At 37.7% G+C, this 23,864-nt stretch overlaps 1 protein-coding gene across 2 annotated transcripts in view; it reads left to right on the top strand.

Moving 5' to 3' along the window:
• The first annotated feature begins 2,285 nt into the window (after window positions 1–2,285).
• LOC137385535 (caspase-7-like) overlaps window positions 2,286–23,864 on the top strand; it is a 32,588-nt gene continuing 11,009 nt past the window's right edge. The window contains exon 1 of one of the 2 annotated variants that reach the window (XM_068072013.1): window positions 2,286–2,387. Coding sequence is in view for 1 of the 2 variants with exons in the window: in XM_068072012.1 (XP_067928113.1) it covers window positions 2,614–2,616 (3 nt within the window). In the remaining variant the exon portion in view is untranslated. Of the gene's footprint in view, window positions 2,388–2,496; window positions 2,617–23,864 lie in introns of those variants that run through there. The other variant, XM_068072012.1, reaches the window with a different exon arrangement.

Consider the following 23,864-nt stretch of genomic DNA (forward strand, 5'->3'; position numbering starts at 1 on the left):
TCTACTTTGGGGTAATGAAAACGCGAGGATTTGATGGGGGGGTGGTAAATTTTCATAGCGTATAAAAACACCACAGCGCAAGACAATATAACTCCATATGGACACTACACGTCGTGGAGGTGGAAGTTATTGATAGATGAGAATGCCACAAACGTGTTATACATAGTTGTTTATTAGTAGTAAGTATATAATTACTACTTGCATGTTGGGGCAAAAAACAGGTTTGCTTGGGTAAAAGGGGTAATTGTGTGACACGAGCGTGATACGCGCGAGGCATGGGGGTAATTGCGCGAGTCACACGCCCAATGCGAGAGAGTTGGCAGGTATGTGGTCACTATACCACTTGTAACTGCCGTGACCCCTCAGACCATTAAACTTAAAACCCATGGAATGTTAACACGTAACTTTTACATTGATAACGACACGTAATGCATGCGCCATATTGGAAAGCTAATCGTGTACAAGTTCCGTTTGTAAACAAACAGTGAAAAATGACAGAAACGTACATGTTGAATAGTTATTTTATACCTAGGTGCTAATGAAAACTCCTCCTACACAACATTTAGAGTGCCCTGATAGAAGAAACCCTTATTTATATTATATGGAATGGGATATAGTAGATGATAAGTATATGTAAAATAGATGTTCGTGGACCATATTATTCATACAAACTTTTGTATTACAGATCCATAAACCCAGCAAATGATATATGCAGGCAAATAACAACTGTTCCATTATATTAAAAATTATATTACATATACATAAACCATATTAAGGGAAACTTAGCACATGAAGTATTTCGATAAAAACAACACATATGCTGCCAAAACAAAAACCGTTTTCAAGATTGAAGTGATAATAGCTCATAAATGTATGATATGTATAATACAGTATCTGTAAAAAATGAAATAACCTACTGCAACAACTAAACGGAAATTAAAAACAGTTGTAATAGAGGATAATCAAAATAATGCAAACAAGGAAATGCAGGAATTAGTGTAACCAGTTGATTAAACTTATACATACACCTTACAGAAACTGTGCAAAAGAAGATTTGTATTTTTTATCAATGAAGCAGTGGTTGAATATGCCATCTGCCGTATCCATAAGGTGTTTCCCTAGGCATAGCACATCACTAGATCCTACACTAATGATAACATACAGCACACAATGGAGTGGATCTGGCTTTGCATTAATATGAAAGTATCGATCTGCTGGATCCTGGTGACACCGTCTGATGGACACACCAATCCTCCATTGTTTTGTGGCTCGAGTAGATTATAGAGATGTCGATACTAGATACTTGACTTAGTGGTAACCAGCAACTGACGGCCAATGTCACGTGACAGCACCTTAGTTAGCTTATGCACAACGTAGCCAGCTATATAGACTTTACTGTTACCTATAACAGAAATTTGACACCTGAAATCATTGTAAGCTCCATAAACTGATCAACTTCTGGAGTAGCCTGTATGATGAGAATCTCGTTCTGAGCAGTAACATTACCTGTCTTACCAACATCTAATTTTGTACCACATCTGCTGATAAGTTTGTGAAAGGAAGCATTAAACTGAGTAACGGTAGGATTATTATTCCAACCACCTAAACAAAAGCACCATCTGTAAAAATTACATGAAATCAACAAAAATGAATGTCTTATTCACATAAACATAGTACACCTAAGATACAACAATTATACAGCTAATAAAATAAACGAAAATCAAATAGGTCAAAATGCTACCATATTGCTATGTAAAATGAAAATGTGGCAATTTTCACTTAAAATCATTCACACACATCTTGGGCATAAAGCTTAATAGAAATTTCTTGATCAAGCATGGATCAAAAATGGATTGCATCCATGAGATTATTTCAATAGAAATGATAACAAACAAATTGCAGAAATACTGCAAAGTACTAACCTAAGATTAGTACTACTAGTAGTAATCTCAGTAGTCTGTTCTTTTGATTTAGCGGTGTATTCGTGATCTTCCATAGCTGTTAAATCTGAAATTAGATTTCTTTTTCACATTGAACACAATGAAATTTACTCGAACGCTAACTCAACATGGCGTCGGCCTAATTTCCGTACTCGCAAATGACCTTTGTCATTCCAGGGGCTTTGAGTTCAATGGCCTCAGACATTAGCGTAGTCTGGGGCCCACCAACTCGATTATACAACAAACAGTTTCAACCGAAGGATACCGAAAACAGACTAAGTGCCTAATTGCTATCCCTGGGCCGCCGTATTAAAAAAACAAGATTTTTGTCTGTAGAGATGATTGGTTGATTTGGGTAACTACACATGGCGTAAGAAAAGAATTGTTTGTGTATTTCTACTCACCCTTTAAATAACTAATCATCACTGCTTAACAATATTATTACTGGTAAATGTGATTAAAAAGTTAGCAGATGCTTCGATCTAGTGAAGAAAGTGACACAAAAATTATTTGTGACAACCAGACTAGTCCTAGGTCAACCACTATCACAAAAGCATTTACATATTCGTAGTGCCCATGCGTATAGCTCGACGAAGGATCAGGAACTGTTAGCGCCGCAGTGCTGGTGGCTGGATTTTACTCACCGCTATAAACAAAGCTTGGACTAATTAAAATGGTATATAGTATAATTAATAATCCATGTGGAATATGAACTTGCGTTTTTTTCTTATTTATATCCGCTGGATGATTTTGTATATGGTATGGATACCGCGCAGTTCTTACAGTTTTTATTAACTTGCAAAATTTGTATATTTACCGTTTGTTGTATCGTCATGAATTTTGCTAGTACTGCTACTCTTTGTGGCACCAAAAACTTTTGTTGAAACAATCGAGTGCAAAAGCACTATTAATCGCTGTTAAGCTTAGTAATGATTTGTTTACAACCTATAGCGCCTTATAGTGCGTTGCGTGTTCACAACTCGAGGTGTACAACTCGAGTTGCTGTTTAAAGAACTCGGCCTGGGTTTTTGATGAACTCGAGTTGTGTTACGCAAAACTAACACGGGTTTGTAAAAAGGCAAAGTGAATAATTGGGGTGTATCATTTACAGAACATGTACAGAAATTTAATAATAATAATTTAAATATATATACAAATTTCAATTATATATATTGGCGATATTTGCGCATATTTATTTCTATAAATATAAAGAGACAAAAAATTGTAGAATGTAAAAAGCAAACTAAAACAATCTATGTGGGGGCCAGGCCACTTCTTTCTCAAATGAAAAAGAATTCTCTTTCTAGAACCTGACACGAAACTGAATGAACACCGAAAATAACAAACATAGAAATTATGTCAACGACGTTTAATGATGCAACAAAAAATACCATATAAAAAATATAGCTAGAGAAAATAAAAGAATGAGATGTTCCCAAGCTGAGTTGTTGAACTCGAGTTGCTGTTGGAAGAACTTTTCATGTTGGAAGAGCTTCATGTTTTCCTTATAAATGAGTTCGCGGAAAGCTATGTCAACCAGACCTGTCAACCTAGTGCTATGCAAATGAGGGAGAAATTAGCCTCTAAAGCCTCGTGCTAGCGGAAAAGTTTTTAAATGGGACCTAGGCACCCAGGGCTGATACTCCCCCCTAAAAGGCCCATTAGGTTCGGCCCAAAATCACGTTTTAGGGGGGTTTTCAGACCATGGTGCACTGTCAGTGAATTTGCTCCTTTAGGGGGTTTTCACAGCCAAGCCAGTAAAAGGGCCAATGCTTTTATTCAGCCAAAAGTAATACCAAGAAATTGCACCAAAATCCCAGTTTGCATTTTAATGCAGAATGCATTAAAATCTGCATGCTTGCTGACGAGAAAGGAAGGGAAAAGAGACAGTCGACACTGCATCATCTTAGCAACCCTTTAGCAATATACTTAGAACGAATGATATGATTTTTCTTTCATTGATATTCATTATTTTTTCCTTTGTAAATGAAAATGATGATCTGATGGTTGATGTTTGGAATCAGTTTTATTAACCCTTTTGCAGCCTTAGCGACATTTTGTCGTTTTGCGATACTGAGGATAGTGGGCAGAGCGACTATTATGTCGCCACACAAACGGTTTTTATAAATTGATTTATGGTTAGCTAATTGCTTTTTTGTTTAATTTTTTTACGAATAGTAAACTAAAATATATTGGTCTCTGTTAGCAGCAAAAATAAGCCATTTGCAGAAGAAAAACGATCGTTTTTGCAATACTAAAACGAAAAATCCGAAATAAAAACATATTTAAAAAAAATTGAGAATTTTGTTTGTAGGTTTTTTTCTGCTTTATTAATGTATGAATCATATTGGATGTTTAGCAGGGCGTGGAACCTGGGCGCCCTTTAGGGAACTCCCAGTGTTTAGGGGGTGTATTTCAAATTGACCAACAAGGTGATTGGGGGTACAATATCCAAATTCAAATTGACCAACCAGGTAATTGGGGGTACAATATCCAAGTCTGGGCCTATCCAGGTTGGTGTTTCTTTCAGAGTATCAGCCCTGGGCCTAGGCAGGTTAACATTGTATTTCAGCTCTAAAATTATGCTTAACTTACTTCCCAACTACCCTTAGTGCTTGATGCAATCAAGGGCCATTCTTCGGTCCCTCCCGGTTTAAATTTTGATGCATACTTGACTTTTTTGGATATGACTAGATGGCGGATCGCATCTCGCGACTTGAAAACAAGAAAAATTTCAAGGCCATAGGAAATGCCCACCCAAAGGGCTATACATACGGCATAAATCTTTGCTTGGACCTAGGTGGCCATCATGTGACCACGGAAGCTTACGAAAAATGAGTGTTCTGAAATGTTCGAGTGCCTAGTTCAAAGGCCATAAAATTACCGACTGATAATTCTATGCACGAAGCCATAAGAAAATGTCTTTGGCGATACAACGAATCTCTCATTATCATTTGATTACGCGCATCGCGTTAATGCTATAGCAATTGATAAATAAATGGCTCGGTATTTTATCTTTGAGCACGAAACATAAATCTGGGAGTTTACCAGGAGGTTTTATTTTTGTGAGAGGTGAATCTCAATTCTGGCGGGGTCCGACAAAATCCGGGAGAGTTGACAGCTCTGATGTCAGCATGATAAGCGAGCTTCGGTTGTAGTGTCGAGGGATGGACAGGTAAGTCTAATCGTAATCGTCTACTCATGAGCAGTTCCACTGGGGTTTTCCCATTTCTGATTGGGGTGTTACGGTATGCCAGTAGACCTAGATATGGATTTTCAGCTTTCTTAAGAATGTTCTTTATAGTCTGAATGGCTCTCGGCCTCGCCGTTCGCTTGGGAATAATGTGGCAAGTTTGTTACGTGTGTGAAGTCGTAGAGTTGGTCGAATTCGTTGAATGCCGGCTACTGTATTGTGGACCGTTGTCAGATACAAGAATTTTGGGTATTCCGTCGTGAACGAAAATGGACTTCAAATGAGTTATAGTCGTTCGCGAATCTGTTGAGTCGAGTTTGGCGATCTCTACATATCTAGAATAGTAGTCAGTAAAAAGTAAATGTTCATGGCCTTTCCAGTGGAAGAGATCGGATGCTACTCACTGCCAGGGTCGATCGGGGTAGTCGGTTGTTGATAGTGGTTTCGTTGTTTTGGTTAGATGTTTCTGGCAAATGTTATATGATTTGATCATTTCAGCTATTGCTATAGATAGTCTTGGCCACCAAACTGATTGTCGGGCTCTTTCTCGGCATTTCTCAATACCCAGGTGACCATTGTGGAGTCGTCGCATCATGTTCATGCGTTCAGAGATGGGTATTACGAATCAGTTATTTTTCAATACTAAACGACCAACAAGATATAGGTCACTTTAAGCATTCCAGTATGGTTCAAGGGCGGTGTCAGTATCTGATAAATACGTCGCCCATCTATTCCTGAGAAAATCAATGACCTGGCAACAGACGGTGTCGTTCGATTGTTGGATTTTTGATTGTTGTAGGCGATTAACTTCGATAGCTTTTGACAACTTAACATCTTCATCGATTGGTTCTCCTACTGGTTGTCGAGATATTAAGTCTGCTACATAGTTCGCTTTCCCTGTGATGTGGACAGTGGTGACATGTATTTCATGATTTTTCATGTATTTCAGGCGTTGATGTTGTATACGGATGGTCAAATCACTGACAACTTTAAAGTTGAGTATCGGGACTAGAGGTGTAGGGTCTGTTTCGATTGTAACGTCATGACCCAAAATGTACATTTTGAATTTGCTACAAGCCCAGGCGATACAAAGAGCTTCTTTCTCTATAGGCGACCAGCGTTGCTCTGTATCAGTTAGATACCTAAATTTAGATGCTATTAAACGTCTATTGCCTTCTTTTTAAATTTGATATAGTGTTGCTCCATGTCTCGCATTTGATGCGTCGCACGTGATTATAATCAGTAATTCTATATTGTACCAAGCTAAGCACGGTGCTTTACAGAGTTCTTGTTTCAGGTTCATAAGGGCCTGTTTATGCGTAATATCCCACATCCAAGGGGTGTTTTTCTTTAACAGCGCCTGTAGTGGTAGGGTTAGTTCGGTAATTCTAGGTGAAAACTTGCTTAGTTGGTTGATTGAACCTAGCAAACTTTGTAGTTGGGTTTTATCTGTAGGATCAGACAACTCCTGAATATCTCTATCAGGATCGGGTGATATGCCTTCGCTGCTGACGTGATGTCCGAAGAGAATGACGAGAATTTATGAGAGTGACGAGAATGGACTGAGAATTTACATTTGGCATGGTTCAGAGTCATACCTGTCGATTTGATCTGTCCAGTACGTCGCGAACGCCGGGGATTGTGCTCCTTTTTGCTGGCAGTATTATAAGTAAGCATATCGTCCATAGGGCAGACAACTTCGTCTAGTCCTTCCAAGATGTCTCTCATGCAGCGTTAGAATATATCTCCTGCGCTCACTAGGCCAAAGGGTACTCTGTTGTAACAATAATGTCTGAATGGAGTGATAAATGTTAACAGTTTAGATTCCTCTGAGAGCGGTATTTGATAATATCCAGAATTAGTGTCAAGTTTAGTCATAACTTGAGCTCCTGCAATCTTGGCAAGTGTCGCGTCTACGAACGCACTGGGGTGAGTATCTCTTCTAACGGCACGATTTAGGTTTGTCAAGTCGGCGCATATGCGAATTTGGTTGGGATCCTCTTTTAGAACTCGTACCTATCAAAGGCTTGTAAGACATTGTCATGTGTGTCCTTTGTAATACCTCTGGAGAGAATAATGTCCTTAGCCTGCTCCTCCAACGTATAGATCAGTGTGTTTAATTGTTCTCTCTCAGACTGATTTCCTAGCCTACTGGCTTCCCTGTACCTTGACCATCTTGATTTTAGACCACTGGCCAGGATCAGAGAAATCGAACCGATCTGGAGGATTCAGTCTGGGTGCAAATAATCGTAGTATTAACTGTTAAGGAGCGGCTGCTGATTCTTCCTACTCATCCCCCATTACTATGGGTTCTTTTTTTCGCTGCCACCATGTAGGATTATTATGTTGAGGTATTTTTTACAGGATGTATACGGATTTAAATGAGCAGATAAATTGAACTGTAATGTTTATTAAGCCATGTTACAAAAACGAAAGAGAACTAGTTGTGTCATGAACTACAGAAAACACAAAACAAGTAAATAGTGAACTACACTATTCTTACATTATAACATTGCGATAATGCTACAATTGTTGTCACTTTAGTATGCATAAACAATCAGCTAATTGGTCATTATTCCTTTATTACGCTCTCTCAGTGATCCACTAACTAACAGCCGAAAACGTGTGCAAAACCGAACGTGTCCAAAAGAACATGTCCAATGCGCATCTCTGAACAGATCAAGGTTAGCAGCACAGTATCATGACAACCTTATGTGTAGTTATAAAACAACACTTAACCACATTCCCCCTTGATCTCAAGATCACTTCATAATATCAAAAAATATTATAATCTGCCCCTTAAGGGGAGGCCTTCTATCACGAACTTGTTTCATGTGATTTTCATTGTCGATATCATTGACATCTACTACCGGATTGGCAATATGGCACTTCATTGCAATGTCTCCAGCACCACATAGGCCTTCTTCCATAGGCATGATGCATCTTCAGCTTTATCCTTATCTGCTATGCACACCCTTTAGCTATGCTACTAGCATCACACCATACCACAGCTTCTTTGTCACACATCACACTCCATGTTCCCTTCACCTTATCATGACTGTTAAGTTTCTTGGTCAAGTCTTCGGTTAGTGTTGTAACGTAAAAGAGCAAAACATCATCCCACTGCATTGCATTCGTCGGGCGTTTTGTGTAACTACAGGCCATCCGTAACCAGCTCGCTACAGGATGATGGCCAGTTAGCTTGCCACAAACAGATAACAAGTCTCGCTTGGTAGATGCATCTTTCAAATTAGGTATGAGCCTTAGGTCTCGCTTCCACTACAACTCTGCTGTAGACCTACATACAACCTGAAGACCGAGCACTCGAGTTTTTTGTTTTGCAAGATTCTCTTGATTTTTAGTCACCAGTCCATAACTGTGCAGGTGCTTCTGGACCCTATCTGGTGACTCCACTTCCTCATTAACCCAGATATTATCAATATAGGGATCTGTCCCTTCTTTCACTTCTTGATCCAAAGCAAGGACTGCACTCACTATCTTCAGCATTATCTTCGGGACAACATTCAGCCTAAAGCCCATCCCACAGTCATCACATATAATCTCTCCTTGTACTTCACAGCTTAAAACATTCTTAGCTCATCTGTGATTTGAACCTGGAGATAAGTTTTCTTCAGATCCAGAATTGAAGTTTTTCCTTTTCTCCAAGCTCTGAACTTTTCTTGGCACACAGCAGTGTGTTGACCAGGAAAACTAGCATACGGGTCAAGTTCTCGATAGTCCATCACTGGTCGCACTTTCTTAGGTTTATTTGGCTGTGCCACTGTTATCAGAGGTATTATGTCAGTAATATTTCCATTCACACTACTATCATATGGCTGCAACCAACCATTTTTTATCCCATGTTCTACCTCGTTACAAAACTCTCACTGTTCTTTAGAAACAATATTATGGAGTTTATTTATTAGAGATATTTTATGTCAGATAACAAAGCATTTCTTGCACCACTACACTGTAGCTCAACTGAACTGCAACTGACCAACAAGAAGGTAAAGCAAAAACAGTAGATACTAGATAGTAGTAACAAGGATACAAAACCTGATCATACGGGATATGACAGCGGAAACTTACCAGGAGTGGTATTGGCTCAGTGGAGAAAAACAGATATGTTGATGACAATATAAAGACAACAAGCTGACTGCATTAACGTTAGCTAAAAAAAATACTCAAACCTAACCCAAGAGTTTGTGGCAGCGACTAGTGTCAAATAACTATTAATACCTATTATCAATACTGGACATGTATTTCTCAACTCTGGTTCTCCATCCTTCCGTTTCCACTCTGCAGTCCACTTTTCACCATCAAATACAGCTCTAAAATCACAGCCTTGACTCTCAAAGCTCTGTCTCTACCTGAGATCACCAACTCAGCTGCACAACATTGATAGCCCCAGGTTACGCTGTTGTCTCTACCAATCAGCACGCCACCCATCTTAGTGATAATATCCATCCCCAAGGATAACATCAGCGCTGCACACCAGCGCTGGTGCTACCAGGCATTTATTTGTTACCTCCCGCCCATCAACAAACAGGTCTACATCTGCTGCATCAATGCACAGTGTCTTTTCACCATTTTGCATTGTCACAATCTGTGGTAGTCGTAATGCAACATTTTCATTATTTGCGCACATATTCGTACTAACCACCGATTTCTGAAACCCTGAATCAACCAAAGCTTTTAGTGGCCTTTGATTTTTCGACCTAATAGTGATAAATGGTAATACGTCATCAGCTATTGTCAACTGGGGAGGCATCCGGTGCTGATGTTTCCCCTTCCATGTTTTCCGGCTGGCCCTGTTTTGGCACAAGTCTCTAGGGGCAACTTCTCGTTTTGTGGGACTGATCTTTACAGATACAGCATGCTCTGAATTTACGGATATTAGTACAATTATTCTGTTTTACCTTCTTTTTGTATGAACAGTCGCGGGCGAAATTAAAACCTCCGCATGTATAACAGCTTAGTTTTGGTTTGTGTCAATATTGGTTGTAGCCCACAGCACAGGCTTGACTACCCGATCCACTAGACAGCATCAGCCTCACCCGTGCGACTAAATCAGTTAACTCCAGGGTTTCTGTCGAAGTCATCAATTTCGGTTGAACAAATATGTTCAATAGAAAACCAGTCATAAACGCACACTTCAGCAAAGGGTCCTCGTCTGTCTGTCCCATTAGACTAACCAGCTTTCTCAAATCAGATAGATATACATATACAGACTTACCTTGTAAGCAGCATAACAGTTGACTCTAAACGCCTTAAGCATCGTAGTCTTCAGCTTCGCGTAATCATTCTTAATCTCATTCTCCAGCTGCTTATTAACAGCAAATGCTGGCCCATTCCGAAACAAAGGCAGAAATGCTGTCAGATCGTCGATTTTCTGCATCTTTGATACCAGCTCTACTTTTTCTAGCCAGTCAGCAAAATCTCCACTTGTTTGGGAATCCTCATATCTTGAAATTACATCCGATAACTTAAGTGTCACCATTATTATTGTCGAAATAGCTTGTGGTTAGATTATTGTCACATTAGTATGCATAAACAATCAGCTAATTTGTCATTATTCCTTTATTACACTCTCTCAGTAATTCAACTAACAGCCAAAATCGTGTACAATACCAAACATGCCAGATAGAATCTGGCATGTTTGGTATTTCTAGAATATGTCCAATGCGCATGTCTGAACAGGTCAAGGTTAGCAGCACAGTATCATGACAACCTTATATACAGTTATAAAACAACACTTCACCACTTTGTATTATTTATTTATAAATTAGTTTTACATTCAACTCTTAACTTGATTTTATTGTTGTAGGTATTGGTAAACATATTCTTATGCGCTGTCACTGTCAGACTACTGTAGAGTCTGACAGTTACAGTAGTATTAGGTAGTGATGAACATAACCCTGGAGATGCTAGTGATAATGCTGTTAGGGTTAGTTCATCACGACCCATTAGAGCGTAAATCCTCTGCTTTGTTAGCTGATTTTCTAGTTTAGTTTAGTGATCATAAAGATCAGGGGAATGTAGTTGTGTGTATCCATAATTGAGTGTATGTGTCATATTATAATCGTGTCTTATTGTTGTTGTCTTACTCTTGTCTGAAATCATTAGGTTATTATCATTTGTGCTGGAAATTAGCTGTGAGTGAATGTGCGGTGTAGGTCTTTGTGGTTTCAGTGCATTGTAATTGCTTCTTGGGTTAGTTAGATACTTTGAGTAACTGTGATGTAATACCTTCCCTCTGAGTTCTTTTTGTGCGATTGCATAACCCTCTTTTCCGTTCTCTTATATACTTATACTATATGCGTTCAGTGGGTGATTCTAATACAAGTGCTCAGTCATGCAAGTTGTGTTGCTAATTTACAGGAAATGGTAACCGTAAGAACAAATGCAGCTCCTGAACGCAGTAAAATGATGTAAGCAGCTTTAACTTGCCACATCTGGTCGTTAGCCTGTTCTATAGACTTCTCACCTGAGGCCTTAGTAGCGTTCTCTTGCAGTCTTGCATTTTTATTAAGTGAGTCAGTAGCCTTCAAATGTCCTTCCTCTCTCTTCAGTAGTCGTTCCTCAACTCTCCCGCGCTTTTGGCCCTCCCATATGATGACTTCCAGTCTAAAGACTCAGTCTAAATACTCAAAGTTAGCATAGACATAGACCCATGCATTAGTGAACATATAAACTACATTACAATTGCTGTTTTTTATAAGAGCTCCCTGTCCAACAGAAGTACACTCTTCGAGGAACATTAACTCTTATATTCCTAGTGCCAGGGCACGACTTGTCCGGCACCATGAACTTTTTTTGTCTGTCTTACAGCTCTTATGTAGCAGAACAAACATGAGTTGCTGGAATCTTTCGAGTAAAGGTCTTACTATCTTCTGAGTAAGAATCTTAGATATTTTCTAAGTGGGAGTTTTTGGTATCTTTCGAGTGAAAGTTTTAGGTATATTCGGAGTAGGAGTCTTAGGTATCTTCTTAGTAGGAGTTTCAGATATCCTCTGAGTAGGAGTCTTAGGTATCTTCTGAGTAGGAGTCTTAGGTATCTTCTAAGTAGGATTCTTAGGTATTTTTTGAGTAGGAGTCTTAGGTAACTTCGGAGTAGGAGTCTTATGTATCTTCTTAGTAGGACTCTTAGTTATTTTTTCAGTAGGAGTCTTAGGTATGTTCTTAGTAAGAGTCTTAGATATCTTCTGAGTAGGAGTCTTAGGTATCTTCTGAGTAGGAGTCTTGGGTATCATCTGAGTAGGATTCTTAGGTATCTTCTGAGTAGAAGTCTTAGATATTCTCTGAGTAGGTGTCTTAGATAATCTTCTGAGTAGGAGTCGTAAGTATCTTCTGAGTGGGAGTTTTTGATATATTTTGAGTAATTGTTTTAGGTATCTTCGGAATAAGAGTCTTAGGTATCTTCGGAGTAGGAGTCTTACGTATCTTCTGAGTAGGAGTCTTAGGTATCCTCTGAGTAGAAGTCTTAAGTATTTTCTGAGTACAAGTCTTGACTACCGCCAAGATCTCTCTTATTTCCTCCATGCATTCATATTATATGGCTTTTTCTTTCCTATCCAACTTTTCCTTGAGCTCTTCCAGTTTATGCTTCTTTGTAAGCAAGAGTTGCTCAACCCCCGAGATGATTTTGAACCTTCAATGGAAACTACAATTTTTTTGTTAAGATCTTCCCGTCTTTTTTCTCTGCTTTTTGTTTTTTTCTTTCCAAATATCTTCAAGTCTCTTCTGGAAACTTCAACACAGAAAGGTGGAGGTGTCTACTTCATCCTCCAGAAGTCGGTCCATTCTTGAAAATTCCTGCCATGTGGAATGAATTCCATCTAATAGCTTAACAAATTATGCTCTTTACTTCATATTGTGGTCTCGCTGAAAATTATGAGAAATGTTCTCAGGTGTTTTTCAATTGAGTAATCATTTTATTAATTCCATGATATTGCTGCCGCACTCCATGAGGCGCATTGAGAGGAGGGTAAATCATGAGTATTGTGGCTTCTGGCAAAATACCAAAATGCTCCCATTTACAGTACATGTCAGGTATACCTGATTGTTGAAAATATACCTGTCTGATACTTGGTGTTTTCTAACAGATTTGGCCAAGATGATGTCTAGAGTAGCTCCTGGCAGGTAGAATACTCTGGTGTTGTATCCTGTCTCCTCCCTCAGTATTTATCAATCAAATTTTCAACTATTAAATCCATCCTGCTTATACAAATATCGTGTTAGAGAAAAATATAACTAAACATTCCTAATCTATGCGTTGCAAACCACTTAACCAATTTATAAGATCAATGTTAATATCATTTGTACAGCACCAGTTCATAAACCATTGATTTAGCGTAATCGAAATATCCAGGATTGGGTTTTATTGTTCTGCTATATCTATTTTTTGGTTAGCACTTGTGGAAACTGCTTTGCGTGTTACCTTGTAACTGCCATTCTTTAGTATATGATAGGAGAAGATACCTCACGACACAGTATTACCTGGCGCGAGAAAGCAACTCATAGAACCGAAACGAGGCAAGTTACCTGTTTGATCTGTTATCATACTTACATTAGTTTCCAATGGTTCATTGTTCTGAATTGTCTCTCCCTGTTTGTTAAGGTAGAATAGTCAACTGATTACTATTTTACCTGACATCTGTCTTTCAACCAGATATGAGTTGGGCTCATCTTTTTCCCCACTTACAAGTCCTTCCGTTCCATTCTTGTCCTTGGTTCTAACCCATCTTCTGGTTCCAGTTCCACGAGATTTTTGGCTCCCCTTTTGTCGAAATTTCTCCTCTGGTGGGTTTTAAAATGTTGATCCTAAAATTCAAAAGACTGTTTTCACATCTCTTCACTTTAGGCAAAGTGGTACAGATGGTCCTACCCGACAATAGGTCAGCGGGTGAAATTCCCCATTCAAGATATGTTGCTCTGTGAATCATTAATGACTGATGAAAATCTTCTGAGTTTTTCCACAATCTCTTAACAGTTATTACTGAAATTTCGGCTAATCCATTGCTCTCTAGATATCTAGGGCTGCTTGTAATCTGTTTTAACCTGTAGGGTTCAGAGAAGTTGCATATTTACTCAATGCATCATCCTCCAATATCCGTACAAAGTTTAAAAAGAACACTGAATCTGGCAAAAGCGTTTTTTTAGCTTCAAAATCAGATTTAGAAGTAATTTCTTTGAGTTGGTATAATAGTCAATAGTGTCTAATAGTGAATATTAGTTAACTATAAAATGGTATATTTTGTGCTTGAACTTGAACAGGCCAGATCCTAACTCTTGACAGGGTTTCTCCGCTATTTGTGTTGGTTTTAGTGGCTAACATTGTAATACTTTTCCTTTTAACATATTTCGCATCTTCCTATGCTGCTTTACATCTTTAGAAGCTCACCATACAGCTTCTCTTGCTCGTCTGCTACACTTTACTATGCCCTAGTGACCTTCATAAATTGTAGACAATTGTGACAATTTGTTTCCCACTTATTACAAGTCCATCTTGAACGTACAACGCGTCTTTAAATTGATATCCATGTCTTGGAAGCTAGGATAACTGGCTGTTGAAAGACTAAACGATGTGCATAACAGCTCTTTGATTGTAAAAGATGGCATAATGGTACCTCATGAGCTTCAATTTGAATCTCTGTACACATCACAGAAGGTCTGAAAGATCTTTTGCCCTTAAAAATGGAATCAATGATTTGTGATCTATTTCCACTTCAAAGTTTCTACCGAATAGATAAAAGTCAAACTTTTGGCTTGCCCAAGTTACTGCTAAAGCTTCCTTCTCAATTTGAGCATATTTCTTCTCAGTATCTGAAAGGGTTTTGATGCATTTGACACTGAAAACCATCCTTCTCACTCTTTTTGTAACAAAGCTGCTCCTAGTGCATTTCTATTTGCATCAGCGGTAACCTGGTAATGTCTATTTAGGTCAAACTTTACTAATGTGAGAAAAGTAGTCAGTATAGTCTTTAGATCTTTAAAAGCTTATTCTTGCGCTTGTCCCCAGCGCCACTCATTGTTCTTTTTCTCAGCGATTGTCTCATTAGTGCTTTCACCTTAGCCAATCTAGAGTTGAATTTATGCATGTAATTTGCTGTACTAAATGATCTTTTCAGCTCCTCGGGAGTTTCAATTGATTCCGTATCGGTTTTTGCTTCAATCTTATATTCTTCAGCACTAATCCACTGTTCTTCAGCACTATCAGTTATTAAATGGCCCAAAAATTCAACAGACTTCACTTTAAACTGATATTCCTTTCTGTTCAGTGTTAGACTGTTTTTAGGGCATCCAATGCCTGCTGTAACCAGAGATCATGTTGTTCTTTAGACTCAAAGATCAAAATATTGTTCATATGACATAGAACTCCTACGATGCCACTCACAATCTTGGACAATCGTCTCTGGCAGTTTTTTGGTACCGAAGATATCTCGAAGAGCATTCTGTTGAAACAATATTTGCCAAAAAAAATGATTAAAGTCAACTCTCTAGACTCTGAGCTTATTATTGGTTATATTACTCCCAAGGTTTTCTGTTCTCTCGTCCCGTTTTGACTTTCTCTCTGAGACATATAGGAACATCACTGGGTACCAAAAACTTGAAAGGACAACCACCTGGATTCAATTTAATTTGAAACTCTTCCTCGACTGTACCCAAACCTTCGAAAAGAGAAGAAAATATATCAGTAATGCCGTCACCATGATTAAAAATATTAATAATATTCAGATCTCGTTCCTACGTAACAGGTTGTTAGTTGCCCCTTTCATCACAACAGCGGATGTCTGCATGATATTTCCTTAGAAGTAAGTTCCAGATCCATCTCATAAACAACCTGCAACCTTCGACCATCAGCGTCTCTTAGAACGTTTTTAGGTTTCATTCTTGCTTTTTCTTCCTAACGGTCTTTTCTGTAAGAACGGTCATATCCGCTCTTGTGTTTAACATAAACATAGTCATGATCCCATTAGCACGCCTCTTGATAAAAAGATTTTTCAAGCTCTGCCTCAATCTTGTATACTTGATTTTTTTTACCCAGTCGGAAGGATTTTTCGAACTTGGGTTCCTTTCTGTAGTCTATATGGGAGTTATCAGTTCTTATCTCTCTAATTTTTTCCCTTTGTTTCTGCAGTTTTTTGCTATATCTCTTTTAAAAAACTACATTTATAGCAAGTAATCTCTGTTCTGGCTTCTCTTCATCTCTTATCTGGAAATCTGCACCAGGGACTAGTTGGTGTACATACAAAGTATTCGCGTGACCTCCATTCGGTTTTGCTATTTGACGCTTTCCTTTCAACTGCAGCAACTACTGTCTCTGTCTACTCAGTAAAAAAGTCATTAGATTCCTCATCTGTAACAAATAGGTGGCAAATGTTACGGGCTTTTGCTATATTGGTGTGGCAGCCAGACACTAACACCGAGCATTCTGGCTAAAAGGTCTTGAAGTAGTGAAATGCATTATAAGCCAAGTGATTGCGCGATAGCCAGCTCGTCTAACAGGATCAAATCGGCACAGCCAGAGCCATCCCAGCTGTTATGAACAAAAGAGTCGGCTCAGCTACCTTGGCTATACTCGGCACGGATAAACCAGCCACATGGTTTAAATATGAAAGCTAAATCCCATACACAAAGCGTACCAAGTTACATCACAAAGGAAGATGACAGGAAATGATGAGCAGGAGGCAAAGCCTATCGTGATAAGGAGCATATACATGTAAAATGAGCCTGTCAAGATCATCGCAGTAGAGTCATATTACCCACATGCTCTTTGCATGCATGTTCATTTGTTTGTAGCATTGACATACATGTATATTTATCTACACTGGATATTGATCAAATATATATTCTGGTGGCTAACACTTGATGTTTAACTAATTGACTGTCTTGTGGAGACTAAAGGAACGGGCAGTTTCCTTTACAATATCAAGCTTATCAGTTGCTAACTGATTTTCACGTAACTTATTGTTATGTAAACCTTTGCTTTCAAGCTGAAGTGTCATGTCGTCCACTAGTCCTTCAAATTTACAAAAAGTGATGGCCTTTGTCACACAACTAAAACATTTTTCTACGTTTTCGAATGAAACTTGTTCCATCATGAGAATTCTGTGTTTAGTTATGAAAAGATTCTGTCTACATGTAAACTGTTGGTCGACTCTTGCGACAAGGTCCTTAAATGAAATGGGATTTTCCATTTAGTAAGTATTTTGTAGCCTGCCAAACTTATAGTATTTAATAAAAGCCTCCCTCTTCTAAAGTCTAAATTCCTCTCTACCTTTCCTTTTTCCACGCCGCTCCATGATGACTCCAATTTCTGTACATCAGTAAAAGAAGAGCTAGAACATTCTTAATTTATGACAAGGTTCTAGCTGAAAAGGTTCTAGTTGATCGGTGCTATTTTGAAATGCAAAATAAAATGTTTTCAACATTCTAGCTCAGAATTTTCTTCAAGTTTTAAAGGTGGTATTCGCACCTCCAAGCTTTCAGTGATGCTATTTTATAACAATAATATTAATTAAAAGCAATTAGCAAGTACGCTTATGTAAGCCTCAAACTTATTTACACTTTCAACTTCAGCACATTTAATTCGATATGGGCCCTTTACTGTCTACCCCTGACACCATGTAATGTTCTCACGTGAGGTGTTAGTTCCGTCATCCTGCGGTTGCGTTGGTGTATTTTTGTCAAGTGAGTCAGTAGCCTTCAGAAGTCCTCTTTTCAGGAGTCATTTTTCAACTTTCCCGCGCTTCTGGCCCTCCCATATCATGACTTCCAGTCCTAAACACTCGGTCTAAATACTCAAGAGTTAGCATAGACAAGGCATTAGTGAACTTATATACCACATTACAATCCGATCCCAATTAAGCTAACTGACTTTGAAGAATCGCAACAATTTGTGACTTATGACAGTACCTTATTTAAAGTAAACAGCTGTTTAAAATATCCATTTTTATATCGTTTAATATTAACATTATATCGTTTAATATGTTTTTATCCCACGACCAAACAAGAGTGAAACGATTGATTGGGAGAATTATGATAAATGCACATGTGCATACAACTCCCGAAAAATTATCCGTTAACGGCCGTCACCAAACCCTTGCAACGAAATCCTATCAACAAATTTAACTATTTTCCAGTAAAGTCGTTTAAGTATAATAATGATACAAAACGCATATAAACCTATTTAAATATGTTACCAAGCCTTTGAAAGGTTACCGCAAATTCCTAAAACTAACCCATCTGATCAGATTGTACATAAATAGACAGATTTATTAGGACGAGAATCGTCACAAAACGCTTGAAAAGCTTCGTTTAATAAAAGTTGAGACCGGAAATTGAAACGCCGAGCGACAGAGAATAGAACGATAAAGTCTTGTCACAAATCGCCACAAAACGCTTGAACAGCTTGGTTTATTAATAGTTTCGACTGACCTACGAAACGCCAATAAAGCCGTGCGACAGATAGTAGAACTGTTTACTGTTTACTGTGTACTGTTTGAGGCGTAGATTTACAGGTACGAAAATGTGGTACACAGTTTATCAGTCTACGTTTTTGTCCAATTACCGAAGGATTTTCAAATTATCTAGAACATCAGCCAGATTTCTTTACATCTTATCTACAAGGTAGGGCGTTACTACAACGCCCTTTTATGACAAGAATATTTCTTTATTTCACTCCAGTTTGCATAAAACTTCCAGACGCGTAAATGCCAACGCTTGCTCTCTGTTACATATCGCTGTCAAAACCATTCTACATTCATCACAACACAACCAACTTTCAAACTGTATATTACACATCAGTTTGCCGTTTAACTTTTAATATTGCATTTCAGAGATATAATAAACATATTTCTTTATTGTTGGCATTGTTGTTGTTAGTTAAATTATGTACAGTAGGTTAGGTCTACAGCTTGAATTAATATTTATTTTATTATTGTAAAACATAAGTTTGAGATAGTTAAATATTTATTTTATTAATTTTTATTTCTGTTACATATCGTTGTTAAAACTGTTCTGCATTCAACACAACCAACTTTGAAACTGTATATTACAATATATTTTACTTGTCATATTGCATTTCAGAGCTATAATAAACATATTTCATTATTGCTGTTGTTAGTTAAATTACGTACAGTAGTTTAGGTCTACAGCTTGAATTAATATTTATTTTAACCAACAACCAACTTTCAAATTGTGTATTACACGGCAGCTTGCCATTTTACTTTTAATATTGCATTTCAATATAATAAGAGATTTAATAAACATATTTCATTATTGCTGTTGTTAGTTAAATTACGTACAGTAGGTTAGGTCTACTGCTTGAATTAATATTTATTTTATTATTGTAAAACATAAGTTTGAAATAGTTAAATATTTTTTTTATTAATATTTATTTCTGTTACATATCGCTATCAAAACCGTTCTAGATTCAACACAACCAACTTTCAAACTGTATATTACAATATATTTTACTTTTAATATTGCATTTCAAAGATATAATAAACATATTTCATTATTGCTGTTGTTAGTTTAATTACTTACAGCAGTTTAGGTCTACAGCTTGAATAAATATTTATTTTATTATTGTAAAACATAAGTTTGAGATAGTTAATTATTTATTTTATTAATATTTATTTCTGTTACATTTCTGTTATTTCTGTTGCGCCTTTTTAGAGTCGTGCTCCCTCAAATTTATTTTATATCATCTCAAACAAGTCTCATTTACATTATACTCTGTCAATTCCTGCTGAGAAATACTTTTTCAACAACCAACAGTACCCTTTCTTTTTTCCATTATTACTTTGGTCGTGGGCTGTATGACAGTGGAATTTCTAGTTGTATTTTGACACAAAAAACCTAAATTGGTATTGCTGAAGTAAAATATCAGACCAAACACGCCTGAGCATAGTTTCTTATCAATGGACAAACATGAAGTGAAGCAGTGCAGTTTCAAGCGTAACAACATAAAATTAGAAGGTTTACAAAAATTTGCAGCTTTAACGGTTAGCAATAAGTGAAAAGGCCTTCGTTAAAAATTTAAATCGTTAAGGTTTATTTATTGTTACGCATAGTACATATGCTTACAGATAGGTGTCTAGCCGAGGAGTGTGCACCAAAATTTAACTTTAGCGTGGTAGACCCTGAAGCATGTCCATAGGCACAGACCTGGCTGTGATGGACATTTTGGGCCAAAGTATAGAGCCTGCTTTTGTGGGCTTATTTTTACACACTCGGTAGCATTTTTCAAGATTTTGACCCACTTAACGTCTTTGGACGCAACCGAGGAAAAGCCTCTCAGTAAGCTATACTAAATTTTAATTCTTGGTAGGATGACATCATTTGCAGTTAAGCAGAAAATAGCTATTCTGAGAGTATTTCCTTCATTACCTAATATAGCGTATGGCTTCCTATCACCAGCTGTTTTATCGAGCGCATTAGCGTTGCGTGTAGCAATTAAGAGCATATGAAAGGATAACTTGTTATACTATTTATTTTCCTCTCCACATAGTACCACTCTTCAATTCTGTCAACTAATTCCACTCCTTCCATGACTTTTTATATTTTGCTACTTGTTAGTTTTTGAAAGTACCTGGCTTGCTCTCCGTTTTCTTATGGGTCTGCTCAGTGGTTAGAATATGAATTTCTTTTTGTTTTTGAATTTGATAAGAAGAATATTTACTTTGTTTTGCTTTAACAGTTGTTTCACCAAATCTAAATATTTTTTTAGATCTGCAGGTATTTGATTAGCTCTAATGTTGCCTGTCAAAGGAGTAGATCTGTGCTGGTACAGATTGTTAGCCAGTTGAACCGACATGTACCAATAGTCTGTATGCATTGAGTATCTTCTGTCTAGCAGTCACTTCATGAGTCAGAGAATTGCTATCTCGATAAGCCAGAGAACGCGCTTCTCGCTACACAACATACTTTGAGCTTCATAAGACAGCTTGGCGTTCATCTCACTGGAATACGTATATATATATATATATATCTATATATATATATCTATATATAAAATAGCCTGTTGTGCTTTCACACAGAGCATAAAGCTTGATGCCAAATCGTTGTCGCTTATTGCTTATGTATTATGTATTGTTAGGATACAAGCCATCCTTTCCGTAGGACAAAACGCTCATTGTCGGACAGGTGATAAAAGTGTTCCAATGTGTGCAATGCATCACACAGTCTCAAAATAGGTTGGAAACTTTCGTGTTGTCATTATACATGTAGTACAGAAACTAAATCTCATTACAATTAGGCGCATTGTGATGGGACAAACTGGGATTTCCAGTACTGCCATTTAAATGTCATAATTTTACTCCTTGCAGATATTTTAAGTTTTATCACTTCTATGCTTGAGTAACATTTCTACTAGCGTTGGTTTGAGATGAAAACAGAAGATCTATTTGTTGTGTTGACTCACTCGGCAGTGTTCAGCAGTGCAAAAAAGCTCTTGTCTGTACCTCACTGTAGGTATAGCTAGAATTATACTTTCATGTAGACAGAGGTGTCGCTTTCCTAATGCCAATATGTAGATAAAAGTGTGACCTCTCCAAAGCCAGCCTGTTGCTTGTCGGCCAAGTTCCTACAACACAACCAGGCGCATGGACAAATGCATTCATATGTTACTTGGCCTTTCTTTCCCTCAGGCTGGTTAGGCGTACATATACAATGTAAAACACACCTAATATTGAAAGGAATGAAGAAACCTACCTTTTCTTTCTTCAATCTTGAGGTTTTTAGGGAACTCACCTTCACCAATAAATTTAATAAAGCTATCACCCAAACCTTCCACATTTTGCTGATTCGAGACCTCAGTCCCCTAGGATGTCCTTGTGCTAATCTTTGAACACATCTTTAAAGGGTCCTCTACAAACTCAGCTTTGCCTACTGTGAAAGTATTTTTGCTATACTCTCACTGTAGTGGGAGCTTATCTGAACTGGCGCTATTTCTAGTCCTCATCTACCACTGACCACATGCTCGAGTTATGCAGTCAATCTCATGTGATCGCAACTGGTGCTTGCACCATCCTTGTCATAGACTTCATTATACCAGTCGAGATTTTGACTTGTCTCCAATTCGTTGATTGTTGCTATCAACAATTTTGTCAGCTATGAACGAATCACCGAAAATGTTGGCATCAGCGAGTCTTTTAAAGTTTAACTGTGAGCTGCACAGAAGCGTTAGATAACAGGTGGACGAACATACATTCACCAAGACATGGAGGCAACGGCTGGCAAGTTATGCCACTGTTTGCCAATGGATTGTCAATGCCTTGGCTAAGGTATTGGTCTCAAGTATCATTAGAGCTTTCGCAAAGGCTTAAATTATTTTTGAATAGGGCAGTGATACTGGCTCTGACAATGACGAGCAGGATCTCGGCCTGCTTGACATCGAAATTACCCAATTGCTTCACTCAGGCACTGAAAGTGAAGAGTTTCAAAGATATGTAGGTAAATAAATGATGTACTAAAAAGTTCCTGAAAATACCGAAATGCGCTACCTTTTCTGTGTTCCAATTGAACAACGGTTTTGTATTTTTTGAGTCCAACTGAACAAATTGAAGAGTCATTATGAATTAGCTGAATAAACTTCGAATTATCCAACAAATGTTTTGTTTGACTTAGTGCGTCTTATAATCTGAAGCGCCTTATATGTGGACAGGGACAGAAATTGACACAATAAATGATCCCACATTTTGTAATCTGGTGCGTCTTTTAGCCTGAAAAATATGGTAACATCTACTTATTCGCAACCCAAGTTAAAGCATGAGAAGCGGTTAACATCATTGGCTTTGCTACAAGTTTCACCAGGAACAATGTTTGTTACCTCCAAAATGTGAATAACATTACCACGTTTTGTACTTGCTAGTATGGTGTCAGATTTTCTTGCAAGCTTTTTGGCTATAAGAGTATATGTTAAACCTATCCCATCTAACTTATTCCATCGATTGTGTATGCAACCAGCATTCTCTCAAACCATTAACAGCTACTAAAGTAAATGTTTTTCCTTAGATCCTCATTTTTATCCAAATATGCATTTCATTTGAGTTTTTAACTTTTTATGAATAATTGCTTTCTTGTTCATCAACAGTTTGTAAAACAGTAACAAGTGTGGTAGTTTTGACAAAAACTGTTTCTCAAGTACCTGAATTTATGGTTTTTTTTCGTGAGTCAAGTCTGCACCTCGCATATCCAAACCGACAGTTTAATGTGCCTCTACCAACATTGACAACAGCATGCATCAACACAAGGAGCCTCATACAGGGATACAGTTTCACTGTATCCCTCTTCGCTGGTATCATGCCCCACCTCTCCAACATATCTGCCATGATTCCAAAACCTATGAACTATTTTCCATGACCTATTCACATCACCACTGTTCAATTTTAATAACTAAAAATTGTTTTAAGTTAAACGCCATAATTAGCTCACAGCCACAAAGAACCGCATAGCCAAAGAAGCAAAACAGACCACAATGTAACCTAGGACTTCTGAATAGTTGCATTCTAAAGTACTATATACATGTAATTGTCTTTGGCTACTTGATCGTAGTACCTAACTACCGTTTATGATGGATATTGGAAAGAGGATGAAGTATTTTGTAATTAAAGTTTGGATAACATATTTTTCAAGGAATAATTTGTATTAAGAAAAGTAACTGAGGCTAAATGGTTTAAATATGTATTAACCTAACTCTTCTAAGTTCTACAAGTTTTTTTCCT

This window comes from Watersipora subatra, chromosome 1 (genome assembly GCF_963576615.1).
Source record: "Watersipora subatra chromosome 1, tzWatSuba1.1, whole genome shotgun sequence".
In the NCBI taxonomy this organism is placed as follows: Eukaryota; Metazoa; Bryozoa; class Gymnolaemata; order Cheilostomatida; family Watersiporidae; genus Watersipora; species Watersipora subatra.